Source organism: Podarcis vaucheri (assembly GCF_965113315.1).
Source record: "Podarcis vaucheri genome assembly, chromosome: 16".
Lineage (NCBI taxonomy): Eukaryota > Metazoa > Chordata > Lepidosauria > Squamata > Lacertidae > Podarcis > Podarcis vaucheri.
In genome coordinates, this window is record NC_138754.1 from 14110060 (window position 1) to 14131454 (window position 21395).

At 46.2% G+C, this 21395-nt stretch overlaps 1 protein-coding gene across 2 annotated transcripts; it reads right to left on the reverse strand.

The window, feature by feature from the left end:
- Window positions 1-8047: 8047 nt before the first annotated feature.
- LOC309520847 (V-set and immunoglobulin domain-containing protein 8-like) lies at window positions 8048-19556 on the reverse strand. Of its 2 annotated transcripts, none has more exons than XM_082202774.1 (7): window positions 18131-19556; window positions 15675-15850; window positions 13868-14177; window positions 12478-12642; window positions 11282-11404; window positions 10702-10837; window positions 8048-9261 (listed from the first exon to the last, which is right to left on the reverse strand). In XM_082202774.1, the coding sequence occupies exons 1-7, from the start codon at window positions 18288-18290 to the stop codon at window positions 8838-8840; spliced, it is 1494 nt and encodes a 497-aa protein (XP_082058900.1). In that variant the 5' UTR covers window positions 18291-19556; the 3' UTR covers window positions 8048-8837. The 2 variants fall into 2 exon arrangements, with proteins under 2 accessions (XP_082058900.1, XP_082058899.1); XM_082202773.1 differs by having other exon boundaries at window positions 13868-14207.
- Between the last annotated feature and the right edge of the window lie 1839 nt (window positions 19557-21395).

Consider the following 21395-nt stretch of genomic DNA (forward strand, 5'->3'; position numbering starts at 1 on the left):
GCCCCATTATTGGCACCATTGGAATTACCCTAATATATTGGCCTCCTTTCCATAGGAAGGTATGCATCCTGAAGTTCAACCCAAAAAGGGTTTTGCCTCCACCACTGTCACCTTCTCCTCCCTTAGACACAGCCCCAAACCAAATTTGGGAGCAGGGAAGGCCGTGGCAGAGGGTTCCCCACAGCTCCACCAGAGCGTTTTCTCTTGGAGGGTTTTTTTTCTTATTGGAAACGATGCAAATACCCCTATTTTCTTGCTGGGAGTGATGGGCATGTGAATGGCAGAGGTGGGGAATCTCTGACCCACAAGGCCATTTCCTCCCCCCACAAACTACACCCACGTACCCACTCCCGACATCACTTTGAAATCTGTCTGCAAGCATTTTGTATTGAAGTCCCCTGTGAAGGGATTTCAAAGCGATGTCTCTTGGTGCCCATCAGCTGATAAGCACTGAAAGGTCTCACTTTCTGAAGTCCAGTTCCAAGCTGTTTTTATCCAGTGCAAATGGACTCCAAAGGTGAGCCTTTTTCAAATTGTCAGCCGGCGTCATCATTATTTCAGGTGATTGGCAGGTGGCCAGCCCTTCCTAACTGTCAAAGTTGGCCCGCAAGGGTAAGGGAAGGGAAGATCTGGCCTGCGGGCCACATCTGGTACTCTTTCCCTGTTCTGGTACTGATACTAGTCTCCTCACCCCAAACTAAGTCTCTGGACCTCTGGGGCAAGGGCAGGTTGGAGGCAACCCTTCTTGCCTGAGTTCCAGTAGCAAGTCTTCAAATGAGGGCGCTCGCTTTTGCAAGTACCCCCAATTTAAGCGCTCAAAACATTATTACAGTGGATGCACGGGTTGCAAACGTGATCCGTACGGGATGCACCTTCACAACCCGCAACGTTCACAACCTATGTCTGCGCATTTGTGCATGCGCGGGTTGCGATTTGGCGCTTCTGTGCATGCGCGACCGCCTAAACCCGGAAGTAACCCATTCTGGTACAGTACTTCCAGGTTTCGGTGGTCCACATCCCCAAAAAAACACAACCTGAAGCGTCTGTAACCCGAGGTATGACTGTAGTTGTAAGTATTATGACAAGACGATGCATGAGGAATGCTTTCATCCTGCAAAAGCGCCATACAAATGCTGAGTATTATTAGAGTTAGGCTTGTTATTTTAGCAGCTTTTTTGTTTTTGTTTTTGTTTTTATGAATGAATGCTTCTCAGAAAACAAGAGCACAATATGAAACAATAACAGTATTAGTTAAACGACAGAATGGCATTTGTAACAGTCCTGTTTTCCTAAGCACACTTTCTACAGCAGTGGAATACAAACGCTTCGAATAGCCTGAGCCTTTTGCAAATTTACTCAAAAGCAAGTCCCACTCAATTCAGCAGAGCTCGCTTTTGGGTAAATGTTCATAGAACAGTATGCCATTCTAAATCAGGGGCAAGGAATCAATTTCCTCCCAGACAACCTTCCGAGGGCCGTGTGACCATGGTGGGTGGAGCCAGAGGCAACTGTGGGGGTTTGGGAGGGGGTAGGGACAAATGTAAAACAGTAGGCTCCTTTTTACACACACTCACACTAAGCTCACTCACTTCTCCCTCCATGCAAATAAGAGGTATTGTCAGGGTTCAAAGTCACATTCCGCCCTGGCAAAACCACTCAGGGAATGGTGTGACCTGGGGAGAGTTTTGAGGGCTAGGCAGAGAGGCCTTGAGGGCCACATCTGACCTCTGGGTCTGTGGTTTCCCATCCCTTCTTTTCCAAAGAATGGGGGTGGTTTCGCACGCAGAAATAGAGAGGGTCAATTACAGCGGCAGGTGAAAAATAATAAATAGCTCCACGGTTAAATGTTGCTCATAAATTTACTGCTGCAGCTGTCTTTTTTTGTCTTTGGAGTTCCATTCACCAGGAACGGGTGACCTTCATCCATAGATCCACTTGCAGTCCTCAGTCTAATTTTATGTGACCATCAGTCTAATTTCAAAAGTCTTATGCAAGGAATAGCTTGAGACTTCTGGTAAGGAACAATGTGCTCATCGCCTGATGGCCTGGGGAGGGGGTAGGAGAGAGAGAGAGAGAGAGAGAGAGAGAGAGAGAGAGAGAGAGAGAGATGTCAAAGGGAGAGAAAAAATGGAGAGGGGAGAGAGGAGTTGATCCTGCCCACTGTTGGCTTTGGCTGCACCCACAGGAAAAAAACAGCCCCATTAAATTACTCGCAAGGGAATGTGGTTCTTGACAAAAAAGTGTTGTCCTCTCTTGCCATACAAGGATTCCAAAGAGATCACACCCTTTGCTTCGCAAGACAGAGCACATGAACAAATGTTTCTGTTTGTAAATTGTCATGTTTGGAAACCATTTCGCCATTTTAAAATGCTTTTGAGAATGAATGTTCTTTTTTATTTTAAGAAGCCCTTTTCAGTTCAAGATGCAGGATTTTTGTAACTGTATACTTGAGTATCATCATTATCCTTCTGTGTGTATGTGTGTGCGTGTTTTTAAAAATGTGTATATGGTTAGTTCCCTTCAATTAAATGTAATAAGGATTGTTAATTGCTTCTGAGATATTTCCCTGAAGGAGGGCTGTATAGCCTAAAAAATGCACTAGGCTCTTGAATATTTTTGTGGTTCAATAAATCATCTGCCTTTAATTATCACTTCAATAGTAGCCATGTTGTTGTGTTGCGCCGAAACCAAGGTTTCATTCATACACAAGTTTGCTGTGAATTTGCTGTTACCTAAGCATGCAAGTGTCACTTCATCAAAATCAAAGAACTGTAGAGTTGGAAAGGATCCCCAAAAGTAATCTAGTCCAACCCCTTGCAATGAAGAAAAACTCCAACCTATGCATTCCCTCTCCATTTAATCCACATTTCCCCATTCTTTGGATAATCAGATATGAAAAGTAAATCAAGTTTCAATGTGTGTGTTGTGGGGTGGGGTTATACAAAGTGTTCTATTCAATTTAAGTGCTACTCAGAGGAGCCCCAGTGACATTAAATGAACATGACTAGCATATGATAGGTCTTCTCTGAGTAGAGCTTAAGTAGATACAACTCAAAGTACATATTGTTCGTTGCAACCCAGTCTCTGAGCAGTAAGAGCTGTCAGGGATGTTTGCCCCTCTCTAGAGTTTGGTTTCCTTGGGATAAAGATCAATGGCTGTGGCGCCTTCAGGAATTACACAAATATACTACCTAAGCAGGGACGTGGGTGGCGCTGTGGGTTAAACCACAGAGCCTAGGACTTGCCGATCAGAAGGTTGGTGGTTCGAATCCCTGCGATGGGATGAGCTCCCGTTGCTTGGTCCCTGCTCCTGCCAACCTAGCAGTTCGAAAGCACGTCAAAGTGCAAGTAGATAAATAGGTACCGCTCTGGCGGGAAGGTAAACAGTGTTTCCATGCGCTGCTCTGGTTCGCCAGAAGCGGCTTAGTCATGCTGGCCACATGACCCGGAAGCTGTACGCCTGCTCCCTCGGCCAATAAAGCGAGATGAGCGCCGCAACCCCAGAGCCACGACTGAACCTAATGGTCAGGGGTCCCTTTACCTTTTTAATACCTAAGCAAAGGATGGAGGGTCTCACAGAATTAATACGCCAACAGATATTACCTTCCTATTAGGTTCCCAGGGAGATCCTTAAGCCAAAGCTTTGGGTGCGGCCCAGAACATGACCAGTCTTTGTGTATCCAGCTTCCAGCACAGCCCCTTTGCCTATTGTTCTCTGTCCCTACAAAGTGATGCTGCTTACAGCTAGGTGGGGAGGGGGAGGATTAATCTCATTTGTCTCTTTGGCAACAGAGCAACCTTTTTGGACATGTAAATGGTGATACTTAGCTAGGAAGCTACGGCCATTCTCTTATAATGTAATGTGTACAATGTAAACACAATTTTTGCATGCACTTTGTGGGGGGCGGGGCGGATCCACAGACAAGAAGAGGATGGAGTGGGCTTCTGACCGACAAAACTGATTGTGAAACTGAAAACACACATTCACCTGTGACCTGTGCTGCAACAGGCAAATAATAATACTGCCCTCTCAACAAGCAGATTGGTGGTGCTTTTTTCTTCACACACCTAACGCTATGCTTCAAAACCTAAGGTGGCAATTGCCAGGTCATTTCTAAAAGAAAAAGAAAAAGAATGTCAGATGAAGCATTGTGTTGAGTCTGACCTTTTAAATGACTGCCTTAGTGTTTGAAACATAGTATTAAAACAACTCTAACAGTTTGTTTTAAGCAAGTAAAGTCACATCCTGCTAACCTGTTTGTGGGGCACAAATCCTGATTTGTTTGCACAGCGTTTGCAAGGAGGCCCGGCGATCTCAGCTCTCTATCGAGCATTCATTCATTCTGGTTTTGTTGGCCTGGAGAGCATCCTACACAGCCCAGTGTATCTCCTAATCATTTTGCAGATTGCAAGGAAGTCCAGTTTGCGGGGCCGTGGATTTAGAATGCAAGGCCTCCAAATCAAGTTTGATTGTGCCACCTGAATTTGTCAATATGCGATTGGATTGAACTGAACCGCACCCCACAGTGGCGGCAGTCTGGAATCGCCCCAAGAGTCTGGTGACACTTGATAGATTATCAGATCTGAAGATGCAAAGGATATGCAAAGGATATCCACTTGCTGGAGCTCAGTGTATCTGAATCAGGTCACAACTAGGGATGGGACTGTTTGGGTTTCTCTCAGTTTCTCATTTTTCTCTAGGGTTTCAGACAGGGAAGCTTTCCCAGCCCTACCGAGAGATGCTGGAAACTGAACCTGGGACTTCTTGTATGCAAGGAAGGAGCTCTACCACTGAGCTACACTCCTTCCCTAATATTATAGCCCTGCATTGTCATTCCTGCAGTCAGAATAAATGACCTCCAGGAGCATTCCTGCTCTAAAATTCTATGTTTCCAAGAAAGGATTTAGTTATACTAGATCTAGGTTTCAAACGGAAGTGATTGAAGGGAAAGTGAAACTACTGAAAGCCGCATACAGCATACTATTAGAATGGGAGACGAAAGATGATGAGGTAAAATCAGTTATGATTAAATGGGCACAAGATGTACCGTAGGTCACAACATTATGATGGAAGATTGGGTTAAATTATGGAAAACTGACTTAAAATTTACAGATTGTTCTCTATTGAAGGAGAATTACATGAAGATGATGTACAGATAGTATACAACACCAGTGCAGTTAAGGGAAACATTCACAAACTTTTTATTGATAATAATCAGCTAAATAGTTTGAGGATCTATACAACTTTGTAACATGCAGAAAACAGCATTCTTAGAGAAACCAAAGACTGGAACTGAGGGAAGTCGGGGGGGTGGGGTGGGGGGTGGGTTTTGTGGGGGGGAGGGGGAAAATGGGGGGGGAAAACAAGGATGATATGTTTTTGGATAATATGTATTGTTATAATTTTGAATAAAAAAAAATTTAAAAAAAATTCTGTTTCTATTGCATCCCTGAGCAACAAGGAAGCATCTCACCTTAATCTTAGACCGATCCTCAAGCAAGATTTAAAGGGGCTCCTGTGACTGTTATTCCGTTTTAAACACATACGCACATGCCCATATGGAGTGCATGTAGAAGATAAATGCACCCCACACCAAGCTCATAATACTCTCACAGCCAGAAAACTATACAGAGCAAAAAACGAGGCCACGTTTAGCCCTTAGCTGACCTCAGCAACCCCTCTTGTCACATTACAGGAAATTCTTCCTGAGCCTCCCCTCTGTGGAACTGGTTTAACAAGTGTCAGTAAATATCCAAGCAGACGCTGAAATGGTATCTTATGTACGTGAATGGGGACAGGTCTGTGTCAATGGATTCTGGAGTCAAGGTATTCATCATTTCAAAAGGAAGTCTCAGACAGGAAGGGCAATTAATATCAAGTATTTGACAGGCGTCTTGATGGATGGACTTGCAAATGTGTTGGAGAAACATGACAGTCTGAGCATGATCTAATTCACATGCACATGCACAACCCATTTTGTGATGTATCTGAGACATTTTTGGAGTGGTCCTTCTGTCAAGGGGCAGGTGGATAATTTCTGAGGTTTAAAAAGATGTCACACACCTTTGTTCGGGGCACCTCATTGCAAGGGAGCAAGGAGACTTTGTTGCAACAGACCAATAAAGATCAACAGCTTGCCTTGCTAAGGTAGACTCCATTTGTATCTCTGACTTGATGGGGACTTGGGCTGTAAAAACCAACCGTGTGTGTGTGTGTGTGTGTGTGTGTGTGCAGAACTGTGACCACAGCTGTTGCCTCAGACATGGCATAAGTGAGCAGCAGAAGTGAGAGTCCCCACAGGCCATAGTTGCCATCCCTTGGCCTAGCTCCCCACATACACATGTGGTCAGGATGTCTGTGCATTTAGGCTTACACAAACATCCACCCACATGTGCAAACAAATGAGGATCTTGCAGAAAAGGAAGAGTAGCCACTGTTTGCTTTGCAAAAGAGTAAGGTGGTAATAATATATGGGCCAATCCCAGAGGGTGGCAACACTCTGGTTTGGAAGGAGCAACATATGAATCAGGCAAATAATAAACAAAGGTTGCTTGCCAAGATCTGGCGGGGTTTCACCGTTGACAGAGATTCTGATGTTAAACTAAGAGGCATAAACTGACTCACTGCCAGCCCTAAGAATAGACATGATATATATTTTTAATGTTTGATGATTTATTGTGTTTTTAATATTCTGTTGGGAGCCGCCCAGAGCGGCTGGGGAAACCCAGTCAGATGGGCAACATATACCAAAATATTTGGGGGGGGGAAACTGACTTTGCCTTCTCGGTAGTGGCGCCCACCCTGTGGAACACCCTGCCTTCAGATGTGAAGGAAATAAGCAGCTATCCTATCTTTAAAAGACATCTGAAGGCAGCCCTGTTCAGGGAAGTTTTTAATATTTAATGCTGTACTGTTTTTAACATTTGATTGGGAGCCGCCCAGAGTGGCTGGGGAAACTCAGCCAGATGGGCAGGGTATAAATAAATTATTATTATTATTATTATTATTATTATTATTATTATTACTACTACTACTACTACTACTACTACTACTACTACTACATTTGCCAATTGCTTCCTCAAGGCTGCCAAAAAAAAAGAGAGGTTATGATTTGGTGAATAAATTGGCAGTAAAGCCATTCAACATTAAACCAGATCCACACACCTTTGATAGAAGGAGTCTGCCTTGATATGAGGCAGACCATTGGTAGAAGAAGAAGAAGAAGAGTTTGGATTTGATATCCCGCTTTATCACTACCCGAAGGAGTCTCAAAGCAGCTAACATTCTCCTTTCCCTTCCTCCCCCACAACAAACAGTCTGTGAGGTGAGTGGGGCTGAGAGTGTGTGACTAGCCCAAGGTCACTCAGCAGCTGCATGTGGAGGAGCGGAGACGTGAACCCGGTGCCCCAGATTACGAATCTACCGCTCTTAACCACTACACCACACTGGCTCTCATTGGTTCAGCATAAATGCTGTTTCAGGCCACGCCAATCTTTGAGTGGCAAGAAACTTCAAGGCTTCCAGTGCTTGCACAGGCCTCAGTTTCCTTGGAATGAAGATTAACGGAGACTGTGGCATCTTTAGGAGATATGGTTTTATTTACACATAAATATAACCAGAGCGTAGGATGGAGGGGCTCAGAGAATTAACACCTCCAAAGAGCTTGATTCTTCTGCAGCCTCTTGACCCAGCTTCAGCCTCAGTCTGAACTGCTCCCTGTCACAGGCTCTTCCTGCTCACTAAACCCTGTTGCCCCTTCAGCATCCCTCCTCCCTATATCCTTCCTCTAGCCTCTCCTCTGTGTCCCACCATGAATCCCTGGCTCTGAGTCTTCCTCCTCTGGGGTTTCCCTGGCTGTTGCCTCCCACTACCACACCTCATCCAGCCGGTCCCTGACACATGGAAACATTAATCAATTCTGTCAATGCATTAATGCATTGGTTTGCTGCTTGCTGCTTTTCACCGTTCTCACCTGTCGATTGGAAAAGAAACTCCTTGGTCATTTCTTTTAATCATTTATTTGTTAAATTAAGGGAAGCCCTCGTTTCTTCCAAACGTGGGCTGCAGCAAATAATTACATTCAGTCACATTTAAATACATAAAAGAATACAATGTACAATCAGTCCAAATAATCTGGAGCAGAAACAACGTCAAAGGTTGCAACCAGCCTGTCGCAAATGTATGGTAGAATGAAAAGGTCTTTCGTGATTTTTCAAAAATTCAGAGAGGGTTTTAACTTGATGAACTTCTGTGAGCATCGAACCACTTGGAGGGCTTGTCTGGCCCAGGTCTTTGAGGACAGCAATGGGGAATGGCAGAAGTAGGGCAGAAGTTATAACTTCCTTCCCAAAAGGGCAGGAGGGAGGAACCCTTCTGAGCCCGAGATCTGCTTTCCTTTCGTAGACAACCTTTCTAGGGCCGTACGCCAGTGGGTGCTGAGGCCAGAGGCAAACGTGGACCGAGCAACTAGTGTAAATTTCACCTTGGTTCAGTAGGCTAGTTTCTACACACAACCACAAACAACCCACCCTCCATCTTGGAAAGAGTTCAAGGAGACATTCCAGCTAGGCAAAGACACTCCAAGTGCTAAGCAGAGTCAGAATGGGGAAGATTCAGAGGGCCAGAGAGGCCTCAAGGCCCCCAGGCCTAAAGCTCCCCATCCCAGCATGAAAAGACCTGACCACTTCGAGGTTTTATTACAATCTAGCGGTACAGGGATTTTGTGAAATAAATAAAATCATTATGTCATTTGTCTCTGGTGGCTGCGCTTGAAATCCATTCACGGTGCACAAATGCGTCCAGCACACAGTTCAGGAATGTTCATCGGGTGTGCAGTCTATACTAAGAGGCCATCTCTGCTCTTGGCTGGCACCATCACAGCAATGCCTCCATATTGCGCAGGATGGCCTTTCCTGCCCTTCTCGGACGTGATGGAGCAGCTTCCTTCATTATCTGGGCCAGCAGCTGATGGTGAAGACGTCGCCTGGGGCGAGGAAGGCACAGAAGGAGCGTAGTGAACCCTGGCCTTTGTCGTGACGGTGGTCGAGCAGCCGCCACGATGGGGCTCGCTTTTCACGCCGCTGCAATCCACAGGCTGCGCCTCTTGGGCCGGGGAGATCATCTGGGTGCCTTCCTGCTCCTTGGGAGGGCCGTACTTGCGGCGCTGCATGAAGCTGATATTGTGGGGCACGAAGTCCAGGACGGATCGTATGCTGCTGTTTCGGCTTCCGCCTCTGGCCCGTGGGGGCGCCGTGTCAACCCTGCGAGGGGAAAGAGTTCTCTGTTTCACTATTTAATTTCTTTATATAGTTATCATTTCTAACAACAACAATAACTGCAGCTCAGGCCAGCTTACAAAGGAAATAAATGATTTTTAAAATAAGATGAAACATAATACAGTCATGCCTTTGTTTTCAAACAGCTTAGTTCTTGAACGTTTTGGCTCCTGAACGCCGCAAACCTGGAAGTGACTGTTCTGGTTTGCAAACTATTTCTGGAAGCCGAACGTCTGATGGGGCTTCTGCAGCTTCTGATTGGCTGCAGGAGCTTCCTGCAGCCAATCAGAAGCCGTGCTTTGGTTTCCGAACATTTTGGAAGTTGAACGGACTTCCAGAATGGATGCAGTTTGACTTCCAAGGTACGACTGTACAATAAACTGTGATGTGAGCATTAAAGCATTACGAGTCAGCATGGATGGACTCCAGGAAAATACAGTACAGTATAGCACTTTCTAATGGTCCATTTCCCCGGCTAATTTTGGATGCCTGTTCTAATGGGAAGGGCCACCTGCAGCTTTTGAGTGCCCTTTTCGGTTGGAAAATCTGCCTTCCAACCCTCCCCATTTTGCAGAGCGGGGGGTGGAATCTAAAAAATGATGAGTGAAATACTGTTTAAAGCACTTTCCCTACCCTCATGTGTTTCTCTGGCCCATCATGTTAACAACAGTACAGCCCGGGCAATCGACTAGTCCTGCGCACAGTGCACAGTATCTATTGTTAACTGTGGGGGCTGCATTTGGAAATCAACTGTGCGCGAGTGAGCACAATATTAGGCTTCTGTCTAGCGTTGCGGTTCCCAATCGGTGGTCCGTGGACCCCAGGGGGTCTGCATAACCCACCCAGGGGGGTTCGTGGCACCATTCACATAACAAAAACTACCATGGAGATACCAAAAATCTCCAAAGGTGGCTTGGCTTTTGAAAAACTGGGAGTCAGCAGCACTTAGCTAATCGGGAATCACGAGTCCGGAGCAACTGTCCTGCATGCTTAGATGAAGTCACCAGAGTCCCAAAGATCTGAGATTGAACCCCCAAACTCAAGTCCCAGAGCCAAAGGTTGAGAGTAGTGGGTAGTGTCTACATGCACACCCCGCTCTCTCCTTCATCTAGGCAAACCAGAAGAATTATCAGAATTTAAGGACACCGTCCAATTAGGCAAAAGCACTCAAAGAGGATGCCAAGCAGGGCTGTTGAAAGAGGATGTGGCTGGGTAAGGGAGCTTGGCCTTGGGAGAGTCTTGAGGGCCAGAAAGAGAGGCCTGGAGGGCCACATTTGGCCCCTGGACCTAAGGTTTCCTCCATGGAATGAGGACCCCTTTCAATGTTCTGCAGCAGGAAGCGGCTTAATGACAGGAGGCTTTCGACGCAGACCTCCCACCCCCACAAACCCCTTCCTCTCATATATTCCTCCTGCTTCTAGTCACCTGATCTGGTTGGCCTCTTCCTTGTAACGCCTCTTCCTGCAGCAGCAGATCAGCCCCACGATGAGACACACCAGGAGGGTCAGGAAGAGCAGAGAGCCAAGGACGACTCCCACGACGATGCTCACTCGGTTGGACTCTGCAAGGGAGGAGAAGACCATGGAGACACTGAGCTGAGACAGAATGGCTAGGAGGTGCTAAGCTTGATGGCTTTTGATTGACTGGCAGCTACTAGGTGTCATCTACCCTGATTACATCCCCCAAATTTGTCTGAGATTTCAAAAATTTAAAATAAAGGCAGGGGGATATGGAGAATGAGTCCAGAAGCCAAGATGGAGGATAGCTCCTTATGCTAAGATTTAATTCCCCTGGAGTTCTCTGCAAGACCCTGAAACTTCTGAAGATGATTATTTCTGAAGACCAGTTTCTGGAAACTGCAGGGGAGGAGAATTACTGGTCCTGCTTGTAGGCTTTCCGTGCATATAACTTGTGGGCTTTCTGTGCATAAAACTTGCTTTTCAGACTCTGCCAGACAAGCATGAGATTTGGTATTTGGACAAAATGAAAAATGCTACTCTCTTACCCTTTGAGAAGGAGATCTCCACAACACACCTGGCCGATCCGACTTTGTTGGCCACACTGCACTGGTAAACACCAGTGTGGTCATTGGATAGGTTCTGAATGATCAGGTCACCGGGATTTGGGCCTTGAGAGAGAGAAAATCCAGGAAAAAAACAGTTACTATAAGCTCACATTGATCTGGGTTACGCTCTTCTACGATGACCTCGAGATGAGCCAGGCAAGCTTTGCACAAGACCAAATACAGTCGTACCTCGGTTTTTGAACAGCTTAGTTCCCAAACGTTTTGGCTCCCGAACGCTGCAAACCCAAAAGTGACTGTTCCGGTTTGTGAACTATTTTTGGAAGCCGAACGTCCGACAGGGCTTTCGCAGCTTCTGATTGGCTGCAGGAGCTTTCTGAAGCCAATCAGAGGCCACGATTTGGTTTTCGAACGTTTTGGAAGTTGAATGGACTTCCGGAACGGATTCCGTTCAACTTCCAACCTACAGCTATATGACTTTACCTTTTGTTGATTATGGCACATGTGCTTGTGGAGTGGAGTCCACTGTACCAGATGCATCAAATGTAATCTGAAGTGTGTGTACACATGTATCTACTGGTAACTAAATTGGGGGAGGGGAGAGAGGTGTAGGACATATGGAAATAGGATTGGCCAAAAAGTTAAGCCTGTGACCAACTCACCCCGTAATGAAATATGTAGCTGTTGCATTTGTTCAGGCCCAAATGCGTGACAAGTTCAGCAGTTTTAGTTTGCAGTCTTTATCCCTAATTTGCTTTCATTGCTTCCCTTAACCCAAGGATTTTGTAAATTCATTTTTCACCTTGCAATTTCTCCTCTGCTTCATTTCCTGTACAAGCATCTTTCCTCTACTCCAGAGGTGGGGGACCATTTCCACCTGGAAGGCTGCATTCCTTCCAGATGTGGGTGAGTGGGAGGAGCCAGAAGCAAAAGTGGGTGGAGCAATGGATGCAAATTCACCTAGGCTAGTTTCTACACACACTCATGCGCCTGTCTCTTTTTTCCATCCACACAAGCAAAAGACAAGAAGCCCAAGGGCCAGGTAGACAGGCCTGGAGGGCCGCAGTCAGTACCCGGAGCTTGAGGTTCCTCATTCACAGTGCTGACCTGCCACCCCAGAGCAGCAAGCAAAATGCTGGGCATCCCAGCATCTCTCTCCATTAGTTCCTGGTTCTTACCTTTAGTGGTGGTAGCGGAGAGCCAGTTCGCAAAAGGGCGATCTGTGACTTTGGCCCACTGGTACATGAGTGGGGAAGTGCCAGAATTTGAGGAGCAGCTCAGGGTGACTTTCTGGCCCAAGGCTACCTTGCCTACGACTGAGCATTGTGGGTTGGATGGTCTCGCTGATGGAAGAGAGAGAAAACGTTATCAGTTAGTAAGTCTGAAGAAAAGGATGTGGGGGGAAGGAATGAAGAGTGTGGGATGACTCCCGGAGACTCTGGCACTGCCAGTACGTGAGCCATAGGAGCCAAGGCCCACCAATATGTGGGATGTAGCACAAGCAGTCAAGTTCAACAACCTGTTTGCTCAGAGTGGACACACAGGGGGATGTTAATCCAGCCAGGAGGACTTCCTGTCACACCTGGCTTGGAGCATCCTCCCTCTGCGTGTGACCAGGTAGATGGGCGTGACCCTGTGAGACCCTGTAAAAGGGCCAGTCACACAGCCATCTTTCTCTTTTGACTCTCTTGATCTCTTGATGTATTTTGCTGTCTGCTGGCTCTCAGCCAGCAGCATATGAGCTCAATCCCCACAGGGGATGAACTCAAACTCTCTTCTGTAACTCCAAGCTAAAGGCTGCCTTCAGGGAACCTGCTGTGAACTGAATGTAAGTAAACTTATTATCATTACTTTTAAAGAAGACTGTTGTGTTTTTATTCTTTTTAAGAGGAGTTACCACTTAAGGAAGCCAGATTGGATTGCTTAAGTAAAGAGATTCAAACGAATCTACCAACTAGGTAAAGGTAAAGGGACCTCTGACCATTAGGTCCAGTCATGACTGACTCTGGGGTTGTGGCGCTCATCTCACTTTATTGGCCGAGGGAGCCGGCGTACAGCTTCTGGGTCATGTGGCCAGCATGACTAAGCCGCTTCTGGCGAACCAGAGTAGCGCAATAAAATGCCGTTTACCTTCCCGCTGGAGCAGTACCTATTTATCTACTTGCACTTTGAGGTGCTTTCAAACTGCTAGGTTGGCAGGAGCAGGGACCGAGCAACGGGAGCTCACCCCGTCACGGGGATTTGAACCGCCGACCTTCCGATCAGCAAGTCCTAGGCTCTGTGGTTTAACCCACAGCGCCACCGCTTCCTGCTATATACTGGGGAATGTACTCTGCTACTGACTCACTAGCGTGAGTGGGGAAGGATAATATTTAATCAATACATGCTCCCCTACTATCCACAACATTTCCACAAAACATACAAAGAGGCGGGGCATCCATTTCAGCATCTACAGTCCCAGCCATATGACTCTACTAAGCAAGGCAAGTCCCTTGAAACCAGAGCAGTCCTGGCCCTCCTGCTCTGCCATTGGGCCACAGTCCCTTTTTCTGCATCAGCAGGACTCACCTAGCACCATGACGGTCACCTTGCGGGTGGCCACTGTGGTTTTCTTCACCTTGCATTCGTAAGTTGCCGAGTCGGAAATCTGAACATCCTGCAGGTTGATGGAGGCATCGTACTGGCTGGGGTCTTGGATTGCAAAGGTCACCCGCTGCTGCAGGCCAGAGCAGCAGTCGTGGCCAGAGCCCCCCATCACCATGTTCTGCTGCAGGCCAGAGTTGCCAAAATGTCGTGAGTCGTGGGCTGCGGAACCCCCTCTCGACTGCAGGAAATGGTAGCCGGGGTGGATTACCTGGTGGTTGTTGTAGCTCAGGATCTGGTGGGCAGGAACCAGAGAACAACACCACTAAATCAACAGAATAAGATTTCCAAATTGCTTATGTGGTCACAGATCTCGCACCAGATCATTCGCAGGCAAAACAACACCCTCCTCCTCCTTCACAAAACTATATTTGCTTCCCCCCTGGCATTCCACAGATTATTTTGCCTGAGGAGGTGGGAAAGTGATGGCTCCTCTCATGTCAGGCTGTAACAGTTTTGCCAATTGTATAGACTTAAACTCAGTGGGGTTACAGATGGGCAAACCTAGCAATTTCATTTTCTCTCCATTTCTCATTTTGATCTGTTGTTTACGTCATAAAATTTATACACCTCTTGATTGCAAAAACAGTTTACAAAGAGGAAAAAACAGAATGATCAGAAAGATTTACAAAGAGGAAAAAACAATAAGATGATCAGAAATTCCAATCTTAAATTCAGTTCTCCATGTTTCTGTATTGATTTGCATTTTTTAAAAAAAGTCTTCATGGAAATTCGTTAGCTCTTTCATGAAGATTTCTCAATATTGACACAGGGTGGTTTTCTTTACAATTTCTATTAATATAATGCATTTTTTGGCATGTTATTCTCATCATTGTATACATTTTCAGGCACGCTTCACCTGAGTATACGTGCATATTTGTACACGTGTGTCTGGGCTGGAGAACAGCACTGCAAAATTCAGGGAAGTGTGAATTTCAAAGGAAGGCTGTGCTTCGGTTCACGTATGGCTCCAGAAAGTGTCACCTTTAAACGTGAACTGAATCAAATTTTTCTCCCTTCCCTGGTGCTGTGGTTAGGTAATTTTAGATTCTTATGGGGACTGCCCCTCTAATGAAGTAATAAACATTGCCATCTATTCAAATAATGTCATAAGATAACTTATTTAGATAGCTTTTGGTTTCGCTTCAAAATATGGCAAGCTGCCAGCCCTGCTGTTCTTTTTGGTGTGCTGAGTGGAGCCCAGGACATCTTTCCCACAGTCCTATCCTGATGACACCCATACTATTTTAAATACACTGGCGCAGGAAGCTCAGGTCTGGGAGCCTAACATGACCTTCAAGGCCTCTGTTTGGCCCTCATAATTCTCCCCAGACACACACATCCATTCCCTGGTACTCCGCCCCACCCTCTTCAAGTGTTTTTTACTGGCTTGAATGTGTCCTTGACCTCCGATCAAACTAGTCTATTGTGCAAAAGAAAAATGTGCATTTGTTGCCCCATCCACCTTGGACTCTGGCCCCATGGCCCTCAGAAATTTACCCAGGATGCAAAGCGGCCCCTCGGGCTGAAAAATGTTCCCCAGCCCCTGTTCTAGTGGTCTCTCGAGTTTCCTGTTTGATAGGGAACAAAGAGGTCGGGGTCCACTACGGTTGTGACAGGTTCCTGTCCTGAACAGGCTGTAGTTGGGTTCATCCTGGTTCAGATCACTTCCGGAGCACACAAGAGGCCAGATGTTTTGAAACCAACAGCTGAGCTCGACCCACGTACTCACCACGTTGTCCAAGTTTGTGGGGTCAGAGTTCATCTGTGTCCATTCAATGTCCAGGTCGTTTGAGCCATGATCTTGCGGTTCCAACTCGTAGGGGCAGCCGAGCTTGGCCGACTCACCTTCTGCCAGGTAGACCACCTCCCGGCCCTTGGCATTGATCTTCACGGCAGGTAAAAGAGCTGGTGGGCAAAAGAAAAGAGGTATATACAGCAGCCTGAGTGTCCGGAACTGGCTAAGCTCACCCCACAAAGGAAGCCTTTATATATCATAGAATAGAATCATAGAATCATAGAGTTGGAAGAGACCACAAGGGCCATCGAGTCCAACCCCCTGCCAAGCAGGAAACACCACCAGAGCACTCCTAATATATGGTTGTCAAGCCTCTGCTTAAAGACCTCCAAAGTAGGAGACTCCACCACACTCCTTGGCAGCAAATTCCACTGTCGAACAGCTCTTACTGTCAGGAAGTTCTTCCTAATGTTTAGGTGGAATCTTCTTTCTTGTAGTTTGGATCCATTGCTCCGTGTCCGCTTCTCTGGAGCAGCAGAAAACAACCTTTCTCCCGCCTCTATGTGACATCCTTTTATATATTTGAACATGGCTATCATATCACCCCTTAACCTCCTCTTCTCCAGGCTAAACATGCCCAGCTCCCTTGGCCGTTCCTCATAAGGCATCGTTTCCAGGCCTTTGACCATTTTGGTTTTCCAGGCCTTTGACCATATATGGCACCCAAGTGTGGAGAACGATTCAGGCAAAGCCTGTGGCTCAGTTCTTTAATCCCTGTAGTCCAATGGAGAAGTTCTGACATACAGGTGACCCATTGGTAGTCCACACATTCCATGGAAAAGTCATAAATATGCACACACTTAGAATCATGGAATTGTAGAATTGGAAGGGGTCCCTGGGGTCATCTAGTCCAACCCCCTGCAATGCACGAATTATTACGAATAGTCATAATTACTGCTACTAAATATGTTTTTATTTGGCCCTTTCTCCTGAATGAGCCCAAAGTGGCAAATACATAAATAATAAACCTTTTTTTAAAAAAAAGAATTCTAAAAGCAATTAAAAGAATTCTTTCTACCAGTGATCTCAGGGTTGCCAGGAACAGTGTCTTTCAGCCATCAAATGCCTAAGTGAACAGGAATGCTCTTAAAGTCTACCAAAAAGTGAGAGAGACAGACATGCCTGACCAGGAAGGACATTCCATAAATAGGGAGCTGCCACTGAAAAGGCCCTGTCATGGGTGAATGGAACTGGGCACCACCAACAAGGCATCACCTGCTAATTGTAAGGTTCAGGGTCACTGATGGTGCTAATAACAACAACAACATACTGTAAAAACCACCAAGCACTGATAGAGGATTTAAGGACTGTATATAATCCAGACAAAGTCAAAGCACATACAGTGAGATTTTGAAGGAAGGTGACAGCTGAAGCTCTACATTTTATATTAGAATCATAGAATTGTAGAGTTGGAAAGAGTCATCTAGTCCAACCGCCTGCAATGCAGGAATCTTTTATGCAACATGGGGCTTGAGATCAAGAGTCTCCTGCTCTATATTTTTCGTTTGCTTGTTTAAAAATAATTCTTTGCACAACGAAAACCTGTAGATATAAGGGAGAAGGATCCCGGTCTAACTTTCTCCCTGACATGCTACAATCCTAAATTCTGGGGTTCCCATCCCCATGAACAAGCTTCAAAACTCTTGGCCCTCCACCTGCCTCCCACAGTCTCACTTCGATTTTACTGAATTTTCACTTCTGTCCATGTCCCCCCGGAAGACACCTGAAACTGGGAATGGGGGTGGGGGGGCTATATGGAAGAAACAAGTTTTCACAAAACGATCCTCTCCCTATTTTCTTTTTAGCTCAATACTAATCCCATTGCACTCATTGCTTCTTATATTTCACTATACACGCCTGTCACTCACACACATGTTTGCAGCAAAAAGGACTAGAAACTTGGTATGTGTTTTTTAAAGCTATGCTTTGTGGCAGAACCGGGGCAGTTTACACCATTACTCCAGCCAGCCTCAGAAAATAAAACTATGAGGACTGTCACTTTCTTGCAGGAGAGATTCAATCCCATAGCAGCAAATTCAGGCTGTTCAATGAAAGTTGCTTTGGTGCCCTCAGGCAACGAAAAACCAGCTTCCCCCACAAAAAAGCAGACTTTTTCCAATATGGAAAGCAAGGGAGAGATGCACTGGAAAGTGCTGGATAACAATTGCTTGGAGGCAAGTCTAACCTCTCTGCAAACAAATTTGAAGGAATGCTCAACAAATGCTCAAATGTCGTCTGATCTCGCAAAGAAACGGGTTGCCTGGAAGCAAGCTGTGTGTGCTTGAATGCTAGCATCCATGCTGTCAAACCACACATAGCACTCTTTAAAAAGAAGAAGAAGAAGAAGAAGCCTCCATCATTATCCTCTGGCGCTACCCAAAGGCTCTTACCTGGCGTTAGACACAAAAGGAAGATCCGCAGGCCCCATGTCCCAGCCATGATTCTGCAATGTATTCCGGAGCAGCAAATGTTTCTCGAGAGCTGGGCAGGTCTCAGGCAAGGTGAGCTTTGAGTAGAAATCCTGGGGAACTGAGGGTTTTTGATCTCCATGGCCTGGCCCCTCCCCTCCAGGTGCGAATGCCTTTGGGGTGAATTGAAGGCACAACGTGCAACTCCCAAAAGATGAGTGCTGCCTCTCCCCACCCGGTTTCCCTTCCAGAGATGCTCTTACTCAGTCGTTAAATGACAACTGTGCATCCTTTCGCCTGAAGTGCCAGCAGAGCCTTATTCATACCAGTGAAATCATGTCTCGGGGGCTATTTGGCTGGGCATTTGGAAGGACAGCAATGGATGGTGACGTCCAGATAAGGGATTTAGGGGGAAGACCTCCAGAAGACCCATTTTTTGAGCAGGCATCCAGATTTCCTTGCACAAAGTTTACATAATGGCCATACAATGGCTGGACTTCATGCCACATTTGTTCCAATTTATTATATTTTGTTTCATTTGCACCCTGCTGCCCTTCCTCCCAGAAGAGCCCAAGGAGAAAAACATCAAAATCTTAAAACAACAGTGTTTTAAATGAAATAAAAAAGTATTTAAAACAGCATTTTCAAAACATTTGGAACATCTAGAAACATATAAAAGCAATCACATGCCTTCACAGTTACTAATTTCAAAGTTGCCTGGGCCAGTAAAAAGTAAAAGACCCCTGGACAGTTAAGTCCAGTCAAAGGTGACTATGGGGTTACAGCGCTTATCTCGCTTTCAGGCCGAGGGGGGCGGTGTTTGGCCTCAGACAACTTTCTGGGTCATGTGGCTAGCATGACTAAACCGCTTCTGGCACAGCAGAACACCGTGACGGAAAGCAGGGCGCATGGAAACGCCGTTTACCTTCCCACCACAGCAGTGCCTATTTATCTACTTGCACTGGTGTGCTCTCGAACTGCTAGGTTGGGAGGAGCTGGGACAGAGCAATGGGAGCTCATCCCGTCACCATCAAATGCCTGGGTAAAGAAGAAATGCATTTATGTTTCTGCTGAAAGTCAATAATGAGGGAGACAGGCACAGCCCATCAGGGAGCATTTTCCACAAATGGGGAGCCACCACCAAGAAGGTCTCCCCTTGGGTCCACACCAACTGGACCACAGCCAGAAGCAGCAGCACCAAAGGGGGTCTTCTTTGCTGATTGTAGGGCCCATGAGGGTTGATTAGGGGTGAGTCACTAATTCGTCTGCAGAGTGGCTCTACAACCATAACTATTCATCCTGATTTGCTTCTGGGGTGTTTATCCGACCTCTCACTCATCATTCATTCACCCCACGCTTTCCAGTGCGTTTCCCTGTCGCTTTCCTAATCAAGCAAGTCATGGGTCATCTAGTTCGACTCTGATGTTTACATTGGGGATGGGGAAGCCCAGACCTGGGGGCGAATGTGGCCCTCCAGTCCTTGCCATCAGGCCCTGGAAACTCCCCCCAGGCCTGCTCTTGTACTCTCCTGGAGTGTTTGTGCCTGGCTGGAATATGCCCTTGAATGCTTCTTGCTTGTCTACATGGAACACAGAGCAGAGAGTGTGTAGAAGTGTCTGGCTGGCCACCATGAGAGGAAGATGTTTGGCTAGGTGGGTCACTGGCTCTGAATAGCAGTTGCTGTAAAGGGTGGGGAGCGCTGTGGCAGTCCGCTTCTATTTACAGGCTTCCCAAAGGCATCTGGTTGTCTGAAGATAAATTAATAGAGAGCAAGGCTCCCCACTGCTGCAAGCCACAATGACAATGTTTTCTCTATCAGCAGCAATAAGCCTCTGATAATAATAATAATAATAATAATAATAATAATAATAATAATAATAATTTATTTATTTATACCCCGCCCATCGGGCTGGGTTTCCCCAGCCACTCTGGGCAGCTCACAACAGAATATTAAAAACAATAAAATATCAAAGATTAAAAGCTTCCCTAAACAGGGCTGCCTTCAGATGTCTTCTAAAAGTCAGGTAGATGTTGACGTCTGGTGGGAGGGAATTCCACAGGGCAGGTGCCACTACCAAGAAGGCCCTCTGCCTGGTTCCCTGTAACCTCACTTCTCGCAGTGAGGGAACCACCAGAAGGCCCTTGGAGCTGGACCTCAGTGTCTGGGATGAGCGATGTGGGTGGAGATGCTACTTCAGGTATGCTTGCTGGGAGTCACAAGTGGGGAGAGATACTTTTGCACCCAGGCCCTGTTTGTGGGCTTTCAGGGGTCATTGTGGTTGTCCACTGTTTGAGCAGGATGGACTAGATGGGCCTCTGGCCTCCCCTAGTTGGGCTCCCCTGATGTCCTTACCTTTTGCCTGCCAAGAGGATGTGACTCTCTAGTCTCAAGAAAAAGGCAGGAAGTGAATACAAGAGTCAGCAGTATACCTGGCTGTTACTCATCCGTATAAGGCAACTCCCTCAGAGTGTGATTTGGGTTGAGACGTGAGGGGAAAGAGTGGAATGTTCCACGTGCTGCTCCAAATCTAGCCATTTCCTTTCTTTGCATGTGGATGATAGTTCCTGGGTACAATGCTACACACATAAAACAGGTTCGTTTTGTCATTGAAGTTCCTTTGTCACCGTTTTGTCACTGAAAATGAAAGCTCCTGGGGAACTCTGAGAACTGTAGTTTTTCAAAACAGGATGGTTAAATTTGTCAGTAAGCAACGACAGCTAAAAACAAAGCAAACTTTGATCAAAGAATGCCAACTCTGTAGCAGCACTGATATATATTTTTTTCTCTTTACGAACTTACTGAATTTTTAAAAAATACAATTAACAAAGTGTCCTCTTCCTAGACAAATACATATACAGATGTTGAGTCTTGCATGCAGTCAACCGCACGGCATCAAAACAAACTTGGAAAATATTTTACATTACAAATTCAGCTCACATCCATGGGGTGCATATCAATCTGAAGTGTTAAGATATTTTCTCCATGGTGACTGCTGCAGCTGAGATGGAAGGGAATTATTGTACTATTGTTAATAAATGATACAAATCGAGACCATATGGAGTCAAACTCACTTTTCGGTTTTGTTGAATGCAAGGGGTGAGAGACTCTGTGTTGGACACCCAGGAGTGTAGGGTTGCCTCCTGTCCTGTATTAATACATTATTGTCCCGTATTTCAGTGTAAAATGCTACGTCCTGTCAGTGGCGTAGCGTGGGGGGTGACAGGGGTGCCGGCCGCACCGGGCGCA

Excerpts from the sequence above, each read along its gene's own strand:
- LOC309520847 (XM_082202773.1), bottom strand. The coding sequence starts at position 18,290 with ATGGAGATCAAAAACCCTCAGTTCCCCAGGATTTCTACTCAAAGCTCA. Across the intron at positions 14,208-15,674 it reads CCACAAACTTGGACAACGTG|TGGTGTTGTTCTCTGGTTCC; the intron begins GTGAGTACGTGG and ends CTGTTGATTTAG. Across the intron at positions 9,262-10,701 it reads GAAGAGGCCAACCAGATCAG|GGTTGACACGGCGCCCCCAC; the intron begins GTGACTAGAAGC and ends TTCCCCTCGCAG.